Genomic DNA, 17,500 nt, shown 5'->3' on the forward strand with positions numbered 1-17,500 from the left:
TTCGTTTCTTCTACGCCACCTCCTTTCATATTCTCTTTTTTCCATTTTACTTTCCACCCTCTTCTAACAATTTCATGGTGCAACTGCTTTGAGGTTTTGCTCCTGTGACATCCTGCAAACCTTTTATATTCATTTACGTTTCAGCCCGGGATGACCTCGTAGGTCCCGTTGCTTGGCCTTTGGTCTAAATTCTGTATTCAGTTCAATTGTTATCGACTGAGAATTTAAGAATTTAAGGACAGACAGACCTCAAGAGCCGGAGGAAACGGACGCAAAAGTGAATGTTCAAAGTTTGGAAGTGGAGAGACAGAATCTGGCGCCGATCACAGAAGATGACGGTGTTGTCGAACTGCATTAAGACTGGACTAACACCATTAGACCTCCCTGATAAGGTTACCTGACACGGCCATGCTATTAGCATTCTAAAGTTAGCTGCCACCTGCTATGGAACAAGTTTTCGAGTCTTCCTTTAAAGGGGAAACCTGCCTGATCACGTCTTATCAAAAGTTGTGAGGCTAGTGGGGTGGACTTGCTGAAAAACGCTTGTTGTTTGTGTCGTGTGCTGAGAATGACAGCGCTAATCGCAGTCATACCTTCCGGGTGTCGTTTTCAAGTACCTTCCTACCCATCACCAGCTTGATTTACTTACTGATTTGATCAGCATGTTGTAGAAAGAAAAGCGGTCGATTACCACAACTCGTCAAACTTGTATGATAGTTTTGGATGTTGGATAGGTTTTGTATAGAAGCACGCTATTAGGATCACCCAGCAAATTAGCAGCAGTATAAAACAAGTCTTTTTGATCGTTTAATAGTTGTTTTGTTCGAAGGCCGTTTTGTCGTGCCATAAAGACTGAATCTCTTAACTGTGACTTCCCCTCGTTTTCATATTTTCGGAACCAGTCCGATTCGAGCCGTCGGTTCCCGAACATTCGGTTTAATTGTGAGAAACTCGCCGCTGTCAAAACGCCCGAAGCTTCTGATTCGCACAACTCGAAGATAACCAGCAGTAGTAGTTGCTTGACCTCGATGTCATGGAAGCTCCTCTCTCTCTCTCTCTCTCTCTCTCTCTCTCTCTTCTCTCTCTCTCCCGGATCAAGAGACAAGAGACTCCCTCCCTCCCCAAGAGACGTGTCCTTGCGTGACTGTGCGGGCGTGTTTTCTGTAATTAAGTGAGTGTAATTCTCTTGTTATGGCAGTGGTTGAGAATGACACGGCAACAATAAGAATGCAATGGGAAATGATTGGGGGATCGCCTTGGAAGAGATGATCTCCCTTTGAAGAAGAATGGAGGTACCTTGAAATTGCAGGTCGGGTCCCGAAACAAAATATCAATTTCAAGAGAAGTTTAAATGACTGCCGAGACCGAAGGCCATCCGGAAAATTAAATTGTCTTCGCTCAACAAAAGAAAAGCGATGAGGGCTATCGTGATGGTCTCTCCCTCCCTCCCCTGGCTTTTAATAATAAGTCTCTCTCTCTCTCTCTCTCTCTCTCTCTCTCTCTCTCTCTCTCTCTCTCTCTCTCTCTCTCTCTCTCTCTCTCTCTCTCTCATTTGAGGTCCGTGGCATAATAGCACGTCTTGTAAAGGGGAGGCGGACTAGTTGGTAGGTCTATCGGTCACGGGCCGGGGTTTATAACCGTTATTATGATGATGAAGGGTTCTCCATTATAGCATGGCTTCAGGATTTGTGGTGTCGTACTGTAGGTCGGTGTTGCCCGTTAGTTAAGGTTGCGTGGACCTCTGAACTGGCTTTTATATATTTCTCATTCCTTCTTTATTATATAATATCCCTACTCTCTACTTTTATCTTTTTCTGTTCATGAATTTTTCTTACCGCGTGTATTCGTTCTGTTGTCTGTCAGGCTGTTTTTGAACTATTGAATTGCCGTTGGGTGTTCGCGCGACAGGAACATTTCATTGAGGTGCCCCCTAAGGGCGTAGTACCCTCAGTGCACCCTATGCGGTGCACTGTAGGAATTATTTTAGGTTCTTTTGCTGATGAAATTCTTTTCATCCTTTTTACTGTACCCTGTTCATATTCTCTTTCTTCCATCTTACTTTCCACCCTCTCCTGACAGTTGTTGTATAGTAGAACTGCGAGATTTTCCTTCTGTTGCGCCTTTCAAACCTCCTCGCTGTCAATTTCCGTTTTAGCGCTGAATGACCTCATAGGTCCAATCGCTCGGTCTTTGGCCTAAGTTTTATATTCTGTTTATTGAGGTGGAATTGACCTCTATGTCAAGGTACTATGCATAATTACATTTACTCATCAGATAATCAGCTCGTTAGCCCTCCCTGTCTGTCCCTTTCTGCGTTGCATTAGTCAACCCTGCTAGAGACAACCGAATCCCCTGCTCGGATGGACAAACTGAATGTTGCCTATACGTTACTCCTCTTTCCTCTATCCCAACTCGAGATTATACTCGTGTGTTTTAAAATAGTATCCTTTTCGCCAACATTTTTTTTTATTTGTTGAAACACGCATTGGAGCCTCCCGGAGGTGGATCGATCGATAACTTATCCCTGTCGATTAAGTGATTAGTTTTCCGAATAATAATGGCGGTAGGTATTTATAAAGGTCAGTGCAGTTTGTCTTGATGTATTCAGGGCTGCAAGTCTTCATTATGCTCAATTTTCAAGCTGGTTATACGAGTCTGGTTTGTGTGCTTGTAACATAAATTTGTATCTTCAGTCTTCTGCAAGTCAATGGAAATATTTTACTAGTTAGAATTAGTTAAGCATTAACTGTTTGGTTCAAGTTCAAAGAAATTTGTATTAATGTATCTCGTATTGCGTAATGGAATACTTGGTCCACTTACTGTCTTCCCCCGTTTATATTCTACCGTGAGCAGTAGCTTCAGAGCTTTCTTAGAGAGTGACCCCAGGGGTTTTAACCCAGTATGGATCCACCTTTACGGCGTGGTTAGTACAAGCCCGGTGGGGATTACTGTCAATGCATAAACAAGACAAAATATCATAAAGTTAATGCACCCCAAGAAACATTAGTCTTAGATAACGACCTTAGGAAAGATCCGTAACTTCCGCAAGAAGAGCGTCTCAAAGCTGTGACGGACGGTACCAGTTGATGGATTTTCGTTGATATTTTCAAGAACGAATTCGTATTTTTTCTGTCACGTTATGTTGCGGGATGGTTTCATCAGTGTTCATTTTCTTTTAATATACGTTATACATCCTTTCAAGAAAGTGAAGGTCACGTTAGTTCCTGGTAAGGTGTTTTCTGAATTCGTTGATATAGTACGTCAGGGACTGTTTTCATTCCAAACGTTATTATTTAATTAATGGGGACTGTCGGAGATGATGTGTTGAAGCCTTAGGAGTGAAGTGGGGGGGGGGGGGGGGGGTCGGTTTGGACGCTAGAGAGAGTAGCTTTTGCCGGCAACCAGCTCATCATTCAATTTTTAACCCTAAAATCTCCTCCTCCTCCTCCTCCTCCTCCTTTGCTTTTCTTACAGCCAGATGAAATTTGAGCCTATATTAAGACTGAGACGGGTTTGCTATTGGGAGGAAGAAGGGCGTCGGAATTTTGATCTTAGCGAATGGATACTAAACAATCGATGGCCTGTTGTAGTACATTAAGCCTTTCATTAACTACAAATACAAAGAATCTTTCCTAGAGAGTAAAACCCCACGGGTTTTAACCCGGTATACATCCACCTTTGCGGCGTGTTCAGTACAAGCCCGTTGGCGATTGCCGTAAAAACATAAACAACAGACTCAGTATCATAAAAATAATGATCCCCAAGAAATACTAAGTCCCAGATAACGACCCCCGAAAAGCCTTTGGGGTGGGGGGGGGGGGTGTGGGGGTCATTCACTAGGAAAGATCCAGTACAACTATTTGGAGTTATGCTCTTACAGTCATTTTAGCTGTCGTGCTCCGAGAAAATCATAATGACGATAAAAGCTTTCATTTATGCCCGCTAATGTAGTACGCCCACGCAAGCAAGAGTACCAACATTACTTGCTGCTCAGGTTACTTTTTTCCTATAAGTTGTAAGTTGCCAAGCTTTGTACGATGCTACATTGATTTCACGTAGATTCCCTCGAAATGGAAAGCATGGTTAATTCAAGCGTGTGCGCATTTGGTGATGCAAGTGTTTGTATGTGTTCAGGGAATTCGTGAAATCACCAATTCACTGAGGAACATTTGATCCCCGAGGAATTAGAACTAAATGTAGCGAAAGTGTTTTATCTGCACTGTTTCTCCTTGGATAGTACTAATGTAGATTCACATCAACCTTGCATTTGATGTCTAGGCCCGTCCCTTACGACGCTCCTGATTGGCTGTTGATAAGGCAATCACAGGGCTGGAAACACTCGAGAGAGAGAGTTCACATAGGCAGGATGTTTGTTCCACTTCTTTTGAGGGACACGTCTTTCAAACGTATACCTCGGGAGTGGTGGTACATACATCCTGCCTATGTGAACTCTCGAGAGAGAGTGAGAGTTTCCAGCCCTGCGATCGGCTTATCAACAGCCAATCAGGAGCATCGTAAGGGACGGGCCTAGACATCAAGTGCACGGTTGATGTGAATTTACTATAGCCCCTCGGGGATCAAATGCCCCAAAGTGTATTGGTGGTTTCACGAATTCCCCGAAAATTTCAGGGATTTCATGAAATCTCTGGTTTCACAGCCTTACTGTAACATGTGAACTTCTTGGTTAATGCTTTGTGCTGCAGCTGGCCGACCTAGGCACTGAATTCAATACATGGTGACCAGTCGTCTGTGGAGGGTCGTAGCCAAGGCGGAACAGGTCGCGGTGCTAACTGGCTCATCCTTCGTTGTAGGAGGAAGGCGTAGACTTCATATTTATGTCAATATATAATATTATATATATATATATATATATATATATATATATATATATATATATATAATGTGTGTGTGTGTGTGTGTGTGTGTGTGTGTGTGTGTGTGTGTGTGTGTGTGTGTGTGTGTGTGTGTGTGTGTGATAGAGGGAAGGGGTTTGATTGCAGAGTCCATCTCCAAAAATGTACGGATATATATATATATATATTATATATATATATATATATATATATATATATATATATATATATTACATACACACACATACATACATATACTACATACATAGACACACACACACACATATATATATAATATATATATATATATATATATATATATATATATATAATAATAAACTTGTTTATGACATAGAGCTTGCACATATTACGTATACATTGTTGTTTACGCATTGTTGAATATTTCTAGAAAAAGAAGCTTAAAATTATGAGGCCTGCTCGAAAGGACTAAAAGTGAAAGCAAGCAGCAGGACACAGAAAGGACCCTCTGGAGGAGTGAGGAAAGAGAAAGAGAGAGAAAAAAAGAGCGCAGATAACAGTGAATTAGTTTTAAGCGACGGAGATAAGGAAGTGTAGGAGAATTAATGTGTTTTATAGAGCCAGTCATCTGAAAACAGGCTCAGAGAGAGAAAAAGCGGAAAGAAGAATAAGCGAAGAGGAACATTAGGTGTCCAGCCAGCCACCGCTACTCGTCCTCCACCCCTTCCTCGCTCAAAGAGAGAGAGAGAGAGCGAGCTTGTTTAGGAGTAAGGAAAGAGAGAGAGAGAGAGACGGGTCACCCGCACACCGACGTCGCCTGTCGCTGAAGGAAGTGTGTCCTAGAAAGGCGTCCTCTCCAGGAGAGGAGGAGTCCTTCTTCGGGAACAGTGGGTCCCTTGTGGTCCGGTATCGCTCAGTTCTTGCCCCCCTTGGCGAAAAGTGGCAGAAATTTCTCTCAAGATGGGCAACTCTGACAACGAGGTAAGTGGCGTCTCTGGCCGGCCGATCTTTCGGTTATGTTTTGATGGTACGAAGGAAATAAAGACAAATAACAAAGATGGAATGTGTTGAGAAACCAGGGATGAAATACTTTTCCTGGATCTGAGGGTTACAGAGATAAAGTGCGTTGCATGTTTATGCTCAAGGTGGACATCTGTTATTCTATGGAGTGATTCACCTTCAGGAGACGAATGATAATGTCCGCAGAGTTCCGCGCTTTGTTGGGAGCAGTTCCAGTCATTTTTATCTGTCAGTTTTTCCGGAGAAGTCAAAATTGAATTTGGTGTCATACATGCTTTTGACGACTTGGAATCATCAGTCATGATAAAGTTGTGAAAATGTTGTCGTCAAGTTAAAACAGAACTTTCTGTCTGTTGATGTAGAATATCCTTTGAATAATCATGATATTGATTTAAATTAGCTCTATTTTTGTTGCACAAAATGCTAGTGTTGAAATATTGTAACTTCAAAGATAAATTACAATGAGTTCGAAATGACAGGCTAATATCAGTGCATAAATATGTCGGTAATACGAGAAACGAATAAGTAGACAGTGATATAAATAGATTGTTATAACTTTCATTAAAATAAGTGTGAATGAAATGACGAGCTAAGATCACAAAGTATACATTCCTGGAAGTTAAAGTGAATTTGGCAATTAACTTCTAAGTGGTTAGCCTATAAAGCACAGAATAATCGTGTTCTTTATGTTCGGTGTCTCTGCGGGGTCGAACAAGTGTTGAGATTTCTTACAAGAACGAAATTTTGATGGCAAATTTTGCATAATTCGAAGACAGTATTTATCAGTATCATGTTTGGATAAAGAAAATTTTCAAGGTATCATGTTCCCCAAGTTTCCGTAATGCTGTTGATGGTTTTTCGCGAGGTCTGAGTCTGCGGAACAAGTTGCGAAGCGTATGTCTAGTGGAAAGCTGTATATATGCCATGTTCTTAACTTTTCGCTTTGAGGTATATTTATATTTCCGACGATCGATTATTTTATTTTCTACAGGTTCGCTTGTGTATGGGCCAAAATTAACTTTAAAATCGAAGAAAACTAGTAATATTTTTTAAAAGCTTTCATGATCAGGGAAATTACGTAATGCAACATTGTATTTTAATATCACTGTATCGGCGAACTTTTCAGTTGTCCCGCCAGAATGTTTCACCAGTTAATCAAACATCCAGTCTTGGCACGAGAGAATAATAGGTCGGCGTTCCCTCCCAATTAATTGTAAAGTGCTGATGTTACTGTTTTGTGTACTTTGTATACCAGAGTGTTTCCCTGTGAATAATTGAACTTTTTATCTCCGACACGACACCCTAAAAAAGCTGGGGGGATAATTGCGCTCAATTGCATTAGTCATTTTTGCGACAGCTGTTTACCGGGGCAATGTTAAAATGGCTCGCTATATTTTGCTTCAAAATTCGTTGACGTTCTTGCTCTTGTTGTTCTTATGGAAGTTAGTGATGTGTTTACTGCATGATATTAATACATTACACACGCGCGCACACACATTATATATGTATATATTTATACATTTAATACATATATATATTATACATTACATATATTATATATAAATATAAATTATATATATTATAATTATTATGTATTTGTATTTATATATATTAGTAAATTTTGCACAGCTTTAGCTACTGTGTGAGCACCTAGAGGTATTTAGGAATTCGAGTAACTAAACCCACGCCCGCTTCCTTGTATGTTTTTATGTATTTATATACTTGAGGATTATTGTATCCAGATATATCCAGACTATATTTAGAGGATTACAGTTCATCTTTAGCTTTGCCAGCTTTGGAAACTAGTAAACTCTCTCTCTCTCTCTCTCTCTCTCTCTCTCTCTCTCTCTCTCTCTCTCTCTCTCTCTCTCTCTCTCAGGAATTATTTGATTTTTCCCATGCAAGGTAAGTGTGTGCGAGACTGATCTTCTACTTTCAGCTGACTTAATTAACAATAGAACGCTGTCTCTTTGCCTTTTCTCTTTTCTATTTAGGCTGAGCGTTGAGAGATGATCAAGGATTTTGGAATAAAATATAAAAAATGACAAGTTTGCAAATATGAAAAATGAGAAGGTAAACTTAACGGTTTTCATATGATGATGGTGCTTCTTATATCGCTGTAAACGTTTTTAAATAATGAGGTGAAGTTGTCTGTACCGCATTATTACTTCTATTGTTGTTTGATATACAAAGATAAATATGTTCATTAGAATATAAAAAATTACAAGGTAACTTACGATTTTCATATGATAGGCATGATGGTGCACCTTCTATCGATGTAAACCTTTTTAAAGAATGCGATAAAGTCGTCTGTATCGCATTATTACTTCTGTTGTTTTGGATAAATAAGAGCATATACGTTCATAACGATTTTGGACAGAGAGAATAAAATCGGAACGTAAAAAAATATTGCAACAGTATCGATAAGACACACAACAAGAATTTCCCGTTTCTGTTTGTCTAGTAAAAGCAAGACTTCCCTCTCTGATAACGTCTTCTGTCTGCTACTCCTGCTGCTGCCTCTCTCTCTCTCTCTCTCTCTCTCTCTCTCTCTCTCTCTCTCTCTCTCTCCAAGAAGTCCTAAATAATTCTTCTTCTTCTCCCCCCCCCCCCCCCCCCCCCCCCCCCCCCCCCCCCCCTCCGTTCCTTACATGCGGCACCTCCCTGCCATCCCCCTCCGTCTCCTTGCACCACTGTTGGCGCCACCGCGCCCAAAAACGTCGCCGATGCAGATTCTCTCTCTCTCTCTCTCTCTCTCTCTCTCTCTCTCTCTCTATATATATATATATATATATATATATATATATATATATATATATATTATATAACATTAGGTTAACCTCTCTCTCTCTCTCTCTCTCTCTCTCTCTCTCTCTCTCTCTCTCTCTCTCTCTCTCATGATTATTGAATTTACCCCATCTCTCTCTGTCGCTCTCTCGTGGCATTCATTAGGTTAACCCCCGTCTCTCTGTGACTTGCAAGCGATCTCCATTAAGTCACTTTCTCTGTCTGTCTGTGTCTGCTTGCGAGCGCGCGAATGGAACGTTGTTTGAAGAAGTTGTTTTTGTTGGTTTGCTGCCCTTTCATCGTTTCTCCTGCCAACCTGAGGATGGTATATTGAACTAGTTTTGGGTGCGTTGAAGCTTCCTTTTTCTCCCCTTTGAAGTCACGTGACTCGCCTCGGTCTGTCTTGTGAGAAAGCAGATGAAGAAGTGCGTGTCCTTTCTAATTTCAGATTATTTAAAGTCAGTTGTTTGGGCTGTTATAATATTATTTTAGAAGTTAAGCAAACGGGAGTATACATTGTGATCTTATTTTTTATGTTTAAAAGACCATGTATTTGGTATCTTGACCTACAAAGATTCTGGTAGTGTTAATTAAGCATTATGAGAAAGAAATGTATGCGTCTAAGACCCATCTTTTTTTATGTTTAAAGACCATATATATGACGCCGGGACCTACGAATATTCTAGTAATGTAAAGCATTATTTTAAAAGATATAATATTCAATGTCAAAGATACTTAGACGGAATTCTTGGAAATCTATGAAAATGTGCAGCAGGAGAAGGATCGAGGAATATTGGAGCAGCGGCGAGGGCCAGAGAGGGGAGATGACCACCAAAGTTTTTGGCAACGGCGAGACTTCGAGAAGTGAAGGGAATAATGAAGGTCCATTGGCTCTCGGTTATTGGTTTTGTTCGTGTCTTCTTTAATGAGAGCCGTAAAGCCATGATCATGAGTGCCATAAAACCATCTCTGTTCTTTCTTTTTTTGTTATGCGTAGTTGCTGAGGTAACTTTTCGGGGTCAGTCATCTGTTCCAGGTAAGTTGGTAAATGTAATCTCATGACAAGATAAATGACATGAGATGTCTCATGGGTAAATGTGACTGTCGAAATGCAATGTTATTGCTATCATTTGACAATCAGACTGCCGATTATGAAATTCGTCGAAATTGTTTCTGTCTCTGTTTAAGAGAGAGAGAGAGAGAGAGAGAGAGAGAGAGAGAGAGAGAGAGAGAGAGAGAGAGAGAGAGAGAGAATCCCAAAATCAGGGTTTGCCCTTTGAATGGAGAATGACGTCAGAGGACTTGCACCCTCAGGTGTGATGCCATGACAGAGGAGCCTCACAGAAATGAGAGGAGATTACTGCGCTTTGGGGTCGCGGGGGAGATACAGCGAACGAATACCTTTTTCCATGGCGGCATTTTTGTTCGGGGATTTCTGTCCTTTTGTGTGTGACTGTCGGATATACCGTGGCGACTTTGAACACGCGTCGCTATGTAAATAGTTGACGTTTTCGTTATTTGTATGCATTTGTCCGTTTACTTGTGGCGATGGGAGCAGACTAGTCATGTGAGGAAAGACGTATGTTAGAATTAAGCTTGGTATTCAGTGTCTCCGGCGAAGATGGATGCGCTTGTTTTGAACCTTTTTCGAGCAGTGATGGAATCCAAGATTGGATTTGCATTCATTTGAGCAAGGCTTTTCAGAATACTGCGGTGAACGTCACGGGAAATAGATGTAAAAATGTCCAATTTCCGTCAGTTTTGAATCCAAAGAGCCCGAATCAGCCAAATTGACCGTCCTCGCGTCTCCGCTGAAGGTGTTCGAACGGTTTGCAGTCTAATTTCTTTGACGTCTCTCGCTCCAATTTTGGGGGCACTGATTTTAAATTGCTCCTTTCATATCCGTCACATTTCTCATCCCACCCGGCCATGAAGATGTGAAACGTCATTTTCTGTCATTTACCCATTGAGACAGCTCGTTTGATGCTTAACATGACTTACCATTTTAAGAAACTATTTCCATAACAGGATCTTTCGCAGGTATTGAACCCGGAGGGTTTTTGGACTTCGTTATCTACGTAGGGCTGTAATGATCTTGGGGTCATGATCTTTATAGTAACAGTCTTTTGGTTTCATCATCTTCATGATATTTACAGTCTTGCTATGTTTTTTTTTTACGGTAATCCTCAACGGGATTTTATACTACACACACTGCAAGGGTGACTGACTACATCCCGGATTAAAACCAGTGGGGGTCACTATCAAGAAAAAACAGTATTTTGGAAAGAAACTGCAACAAATTGGAATTCGAACATTCATAACGCTGGATGTTTCCCCACGACGATTCCAAAATGAAAAAAGAAAAAGAAAAAAGAATAGTCTTGTGTTTAATGGAGCCATTCTATGCATATGCTCATCTTTTTTACGAATTACAAACTTAACAGCCATTACCCAGATGGCAGCCAAGAATATATATAATATAATATATATATATATATATATATTATATATATATATATATATGTGTGTGTGTGTGGTGTGTGTGTGTGTGTACATATAGTGTGTGTGTGTGTGTATATATATATATAGAGTTATCTATATGTATATAATCTAATATAATATAATATCTATATATATACATATATTAGTGTTGTGTTATAAGATTATTATAGATATGTAATATTAGTGTGTGGTGTATAGCTGTATCTCTATAATCTTATCCTCTCTATATAATATATATAGGTATCTATCATGGTCGATCGCTCTAGTTCATCATTCATTGAATGGTTTACCAGTAACTCGATTAGACCATCTCGTGGGCGATGCTCCCTTTGAACTTTGATGATTTTTTAGGTGTTTTATCCAAATTCATAAATTAAACGAAGAACACAAATTGGAGATTGTGCTGATTTTAGGAAAAAAGCGACTGTGGCTTACTTAAATATTTACGTATTTTTTCTTTTTTGCTTTGCATGCAATATCCAACATATTATAGACATTGTGTGCGCTTGCTGCTCTCTCTTTTTTTTTTTATTTTAAATTTCTCTCTCATGAATTATCCTGCTATTTGTAGGGCTCTGCTCAAGTTTAACGGGTTTAAATGAGATTACGGCCGCTTAAAAACACATTCGCCCGTTTCACGAAAGATGAGGAAAAAGGGTAAGATAAATTGTTCAGCTCTGTGAGAATTTATAACAAAACTTTGCAGACTATACTCCCTAAATTACGTATTACCCTGGCAGCCTGATAGGAATTTCAGTTTTAAATTGCCTATTTGCTAGCACATTCATGTATATGTATACAAACACATATATATACATGTATAAATCACAAAAATTTGGAATTGTATACTACTATATATATATATATATATATATATATATATATATATATATATATATATATATATATATATATATATATATATATATATAATATATTCTTGGCTGCCATCTAGGTAATGGCTGTTAGGTTTGTAATTCGTAAATAAGATGAGCATATGCATAGAATGCTCCACTACACACAAGAATAATTTTTTTTCATTTTGGAATCGTCGTGGGGACACATCCAGCGTCATGATTGTTCAAATTCCAATCTGTTGCAGTTTCTTTCCAAAATAAAGGCAAAATCGACTCTCGTCGTTCACTAAGGAGAGACTGCTTTGTAAAGGACGAGAGTCGAAAGGCCTCGTAGCGGTTACTCCAGTGTGTGTTTGTGTATCATTCTGTTAACATCCTACCGTTTCCTCCTAGAGAAGGTGGCTCCAGAAAAGAAACAGTGCAGCGGTCACTGCCATATTCACGCTTTTCACTGTTGAAATTTGGGTGAAACCCCGTAGGGGGATAGTGCCGTCAGTGCACCCCGTGCGGTGCACTGTAAGGCGTTACTTAAGGTTCTTTGCAGCGTGCCTTCGGTCCCTAGCTGCAACCCCTTTCATTCCTTTTACTGTACCTCCTTTCATATACTTTTTCTTCCACCTTACTCTCCACCCTCTCCTGACAAGTGATTCATAAGCAACTGCGAGGTTTTCAAAACCCGTTTCACCTTCCAATCCTTTTACTGTGAATGACCTCGCAGGTCCCAGTGCTTGACCTCTAGCCAAAACTTTATATTCAATTCAATATGGGTGAATGTCATGTGCAGTAGAACTTCTGCACCATTAGCTACTATCTCCGCCTACCCACCCACACTACCATTCAGTTCTCTTTCATGCTGTCTGTAGCCTTTTTCTTTTTTTCAGTGCCTTTTTCACACGCTTTCAGATCGTCTCCTCCTCCTCCTTCCCTCTAATACTTACCAATTACGCACACTTTTCTTTTCCAGCCTTTAATCATCAGTTCTTTCCACACTGCAGAAGCGTCTAAACACCATTTTGCCAGCAATACACGTCAGTAGCTTCAGCCCCATTTTTCCATGCATCCCTCACAAAAAGGGCAGCTGTTTATGCTGCACTGAATCGTCGTCATTACCGGGGGTTAAATAATTATAATTGTAATTTTTGGCATTTGTTATTTTGTCCTGTTTTCCCTCCAGATATTTCGAATTTGTGACTTCCATGATGATGAAGTTTCTCTGTCCTCTGCTCTTTGCTCTAAGGGGGAGATTATCGACGCCGAGCCGTTATTGCATAGTTCATGCGATCAGCTTTGATCTCTCGCCTCTACTGCGTTCTTTGTATGCGTGGGCGATGAGAGAACCCTCCAGCACTCTTGTAGATGGATGAGGGGATGGGCGTAGTGGGTGGGGGAGGGATGAAGGGGGAGAGCTTTGCTGAAAGTGGCATTTGAGAGAAGTGGCGCTCATAAGGAGGTCGGGAGTTTTCTCATTGCGTATTGTATTACACCTCTAACCTTTTTAATTTTCTCTTCCCTATTCCAGCTCGCTCTCTCTCTCTCTCCTCTCTCTCTCTCCCCAGATGGTCCGTCATATATGTAAAGAGAGGTCATTGTGTATGTTTTAGAATCCAAGAAACGTTTTTTTCACTTATTTTTAGGAGAGCTCGGTTTGTTATAGCATTTGTACACGAGTTTATATAATAAATCGACTTTTTTAACCTGTGTAAAATCACAGTGGTGTAGGCTTTTGTTGACACATTTCTGAATAAAAATTGTCTATCATTGTAGTCCACTTGCTTTAATTGTCTTTGTTTGTTATACCCACACATCGAATATGCTTTAACTATCCGACAGATGTAGGTTAGTCTGGAAACATGATATATGCAAATGCCTTTGCATTTGCTTCATGTTATGTAGAAGCAACTGAATGTGACATTTCTCAACTTAGTTATTGTTGTTGGAGTTAGGAACGGGATCTCACAGCAGCTGTTCCTCTCCAATAGTATTTCCTTGATGCTCTCACCGTTTTGGTTGGTTATACTGCACATCGGTTGAGTTATCTAGGACTCGAGTTGTTACGTTGCCATCGCGGGTTCCATCTCTGGGTTTTGTATTTATGTTTGCTTGATCTTTTGTTTATTTTTATGTTAGTGCCGAATCCTATCAACACCGCAGTAAGTTGTGGGACCAACAATTGGAAGGTTTTATCTTCAACTTTTGAATGTGTCTGTGTCTGTGTTATTAAGTAAAACATCTCAAGAATGGATGAACATATTCTCTCTCTCTCTCTCTCTCTCTCTCTCTCTCTCTCTCTCTCTCTCTCTCTCTCTCTCTAGGTGACAACGACCATAATATTGTTCAGACTTCAGCCTCTATTGGAAGCTGGTCAAAGATGACGATTTGTTACCATGGATACCATCTCAGATCCGAGATGTTTTCTCCCAAAAGTTTGTCATATTGAGAAGTTCACATATGAATTTGTCAGAGTTTGATGGCATTCCGTCTCTCGGTTCTGGGGATGTCTCGCTAGCTAACTATATCAAACACCCATAAGTCACAGGTAGAGCTTTGCGGCAGCGAAAACACTCCCTAACCAGCCACGTACTTTGGGTGTCGCTAGTGGGTGTGAGCTTGACTGAAATTCGTCTGTTTTTGCAGCTTTTTTGTACCTTATGATGCGACTTATATATTTTATTGATTGAAGTTTGTCTCTGAGGGAAAATATGTACTTCGGAATGAATACTGAACATTGGTTTCTTGAACCTTTACAACTATTTTTGTTTTTTGTATCCTCAGTTTATCTCCTGGTACCGATTCTTAGTCATTTGAAATGCTGCCGTTGTTTCTCTCTCTCTCTCTACCTTCGTCGTTCCCCTTGGCCAAGTAGTAAACCTCAACACATTCCACCTGTTCGTAGATAAACAACGAAAACTACGAACGCAAATCAAACTGACAAGCCTAAGCTTTTGCTAGGCACAATAAGACTCGTATTTTGCCCGTCCTTTCGACCCCTGGTAATTATTTAGTAGAGGAAGCATAGGTAGCTGTACGGAATTCACATTGAGCTACGGTCATGATCCTACAGACCATGCAGTGATTTGGCTGATGTGTGTGATTGCCTCTCTGTTAATTATATTGGCATCGAAAAGCTTTTTTAGGCCGTAGTCTGGTTGCGTTTAGATCTTTTATACTTTGGATTGTTTTAATTTTGTCGGGTATATTTATTTCGATAGTTTCATCTAATTATTCAGTCCTCCTAAAATAGGCTACTAGGTAAAAAATAGTTCATATTTGTGTATGGTTTCAATATGTTGATATTACCGCCCCTGATATTTCCACGTCAGCGCGTTGGGTATTGTTCGTTTAGTATGAATTACTTGACAAAATTGAGTATTGTATGGCTTGGCTACAACGACAGTATTTTGCCATGAGCAACTGAGATTTCGCTTTGTTTTATATGATAATGGAAAAAGTATGAATTTGTCGTTTTAAAACTTAAATATAGTCAGCAGTTGATATAGAAAATAAGCCAGTATTTGATTTCGGTATAATTCGGTGAGGAGGCGACAACGGTGAATGAACTGCTCTCAATGGCTCCATTGAAGAAATCGTTGAAGGTCGATTGCCCCAGATCTCGGCAGGATCACATCGCTGAATCGAATCACTTGAATTAAGCACTGATGGGTGAGGTGGGACGCTCTTGGGTTGTGGTCATTGCCGGACCATTCGCTTCAATGATACTCGTTTGGCATTTCGCACACTGGTGGGGCCTCCATCTTAAGAGTCTCAGGAAATGTCAAAAGAAAGGAGATCATTCAAGCAATGTTACGCCATATCCAATCCAAACAAATTTTTGCTGTTAATCCAATTAAACAAATTTTTGTTGTTAATCCAATTTAAACAAATTTTTCCTGTTAATCCAATTTAAACAAATTTTTGCTGTTAATCCAATTAAACAAATTTTTGTTGTTAATCCAATTAAACAAATTTTTGTTGTTAATCCAATTTAAACAAATTTTTGCTGTTAATCCAATTTAAACAAATTTTTGCTGTTAATCCAATTAAACAAATTTTTGTTGTTAATCCAATTAAAACAAACAAATGTAATCCAATTAAACAAATTTTTGTTTGTTAATAACAAATTTTTAACCAAATGCGTTAATCCAATTTAAACAAATTTTTGCTGTTAATCCAATTAAACAAATTGTTACCGTTAATCCAATTTAAAAAAAATTTTGCTGTTAATCCAGTTTAAACAAATTTTTGCTGTTAATCCAATTAAACAAATTTTTTATGTTAATCCAATTTAAACAAATTTTTGCTGTTAATCCAATTAAACAAATTTTTGCTGTTAATCCAATTAAACAAATTTTTGCTGTTAATCCAATTTAAACAAATTTTTGCTGTTAATCCAAACAAATTTTGCTGTTAATCCAATCCAAAAAATTTTTGCTGTTAATTCAGTTTAAATCTGTTTATTGTTATCTGCATCGAAAATTTTTCCACTGCTGTCTAATTCAAACAAATGTTTAGTGTTAATGCAATTCAAACATATGCTTAATTGTAATTCCAACAAATGTTTATCTTTTTCAATTTAAACAGATGTTTACTGTTACCTAATTCAGACATGTTTACTATGTAATTCAAGCAGATGCTTACCAACATTCTTTGGATGTTTGAATTTCAAGCCAATGGCCCCTGTGTGCTAGTTACAGGTGAATAGGTTCCATCTAATGAAATAATAATAATGTATATTTGAAGCAGATGTATACCATCTTAGTTAAATGTTTACCGTTACACAGTAAACAAATGTTTACTGTTGTCCCGCGTTTAGATGATGCAACCGATTTTGACCCAGTGATAGCAAGGCTCCCAACCGGCGTCTTTCTCTCATTCGCGAATTGCTCTTTGTGGAGGAAATGTCAATCTCAATTACCAAGTGTTTATATACTGGAAGAGACGTGTATGTAGACTCCGAGGACGTACTACAGAATGGCTGTCGGTTTCATCGATAATCTCATGGCATGTTTATTTTGGAGGTAACTACCAGTACTGAGCCGGGGGCTCCCCCCCCCTTTTTTTCTCGGTATACAGCAAAGAGAATGAATAATCCCCAATGCATGATAGTGAATGTAGGAAGTTCAGATAACATTTTGTTTAGTGAAAGACTTTTGAGAAGAAGGAACCTGTCGCAGAATCTTAGCAGTAAACGGATGACTATTAGCTAGCGCTGTGGGTCGCAGTAAATTGACCAAAATACACCGAAATATTCATATTGCCTTAAAGCATGATTTTTTTTTTTCCCAATTTGAGTGCAGATGTCGCATGTCAAGTGATCTCTCCTTTGCTATGCTGCTCCACGATGTCTTTGTTTTGAAAGGCTGTGTGTGTGTGTGTGTGTATTTTAGGTGCTGATGTAGGTCACGAGTTCTATCTCGTGAAGAGGTCCGCTCCGTTTTCTGTAGCTGTACATTAGGAACACCAAGGAAAGTTTAAATTCATACAAGTGTAATTTTGCACAAGTGG

At 39.4% G+C, this 17,500-nt stretch overlaps 1 protein-coding gene across 6 annotated transcripts in view; it reads left to right on the plus strand.

The window, feature by feature from the left end:
- LOC135211170 (cAMP-dependent protein kinase type I regulatory subunit-like) overlaps positions 1–17,500 on the plus strand; it is a 247,572-nt gene that overhangs the window by 158,581 nt on the left and 71,491 nt on the right. Inside the window, exon 2 of one of the 6 annotated variants that reach the window (XM_064244372.1) lies at positions 5,263–5,813. The exons of the other annotated variants lie outside the window; for them this stretch is intronic. Coding sequence (XP_064100442.1) covers positions 5,793–5,813 — 21 coding nt within the window. The 5' untranslated portion in view covers positions 5,263–5,792. The remainder of the gene's footprint in view (positions 1–5,262; positions 5,814–17,500) is intronic. 6 annotated transcript variants of the gene reach the window in all.

This window comes from Macrobrachium nipponense, chromosome 4, assembly GCF_015104395.2.
Source record: "Macrobrachium nipponense isolate FS-2020 chromosome 4, ASM1510439v2, whole genome shotgun sequence".
Classification (NCBI taxonomy): Eukaryota; Metazoa; Arthropoda; class Malacostraca; order Decapoda; family Palaemonidae; genus Macrobrachium; species Macrobrachium nipponense.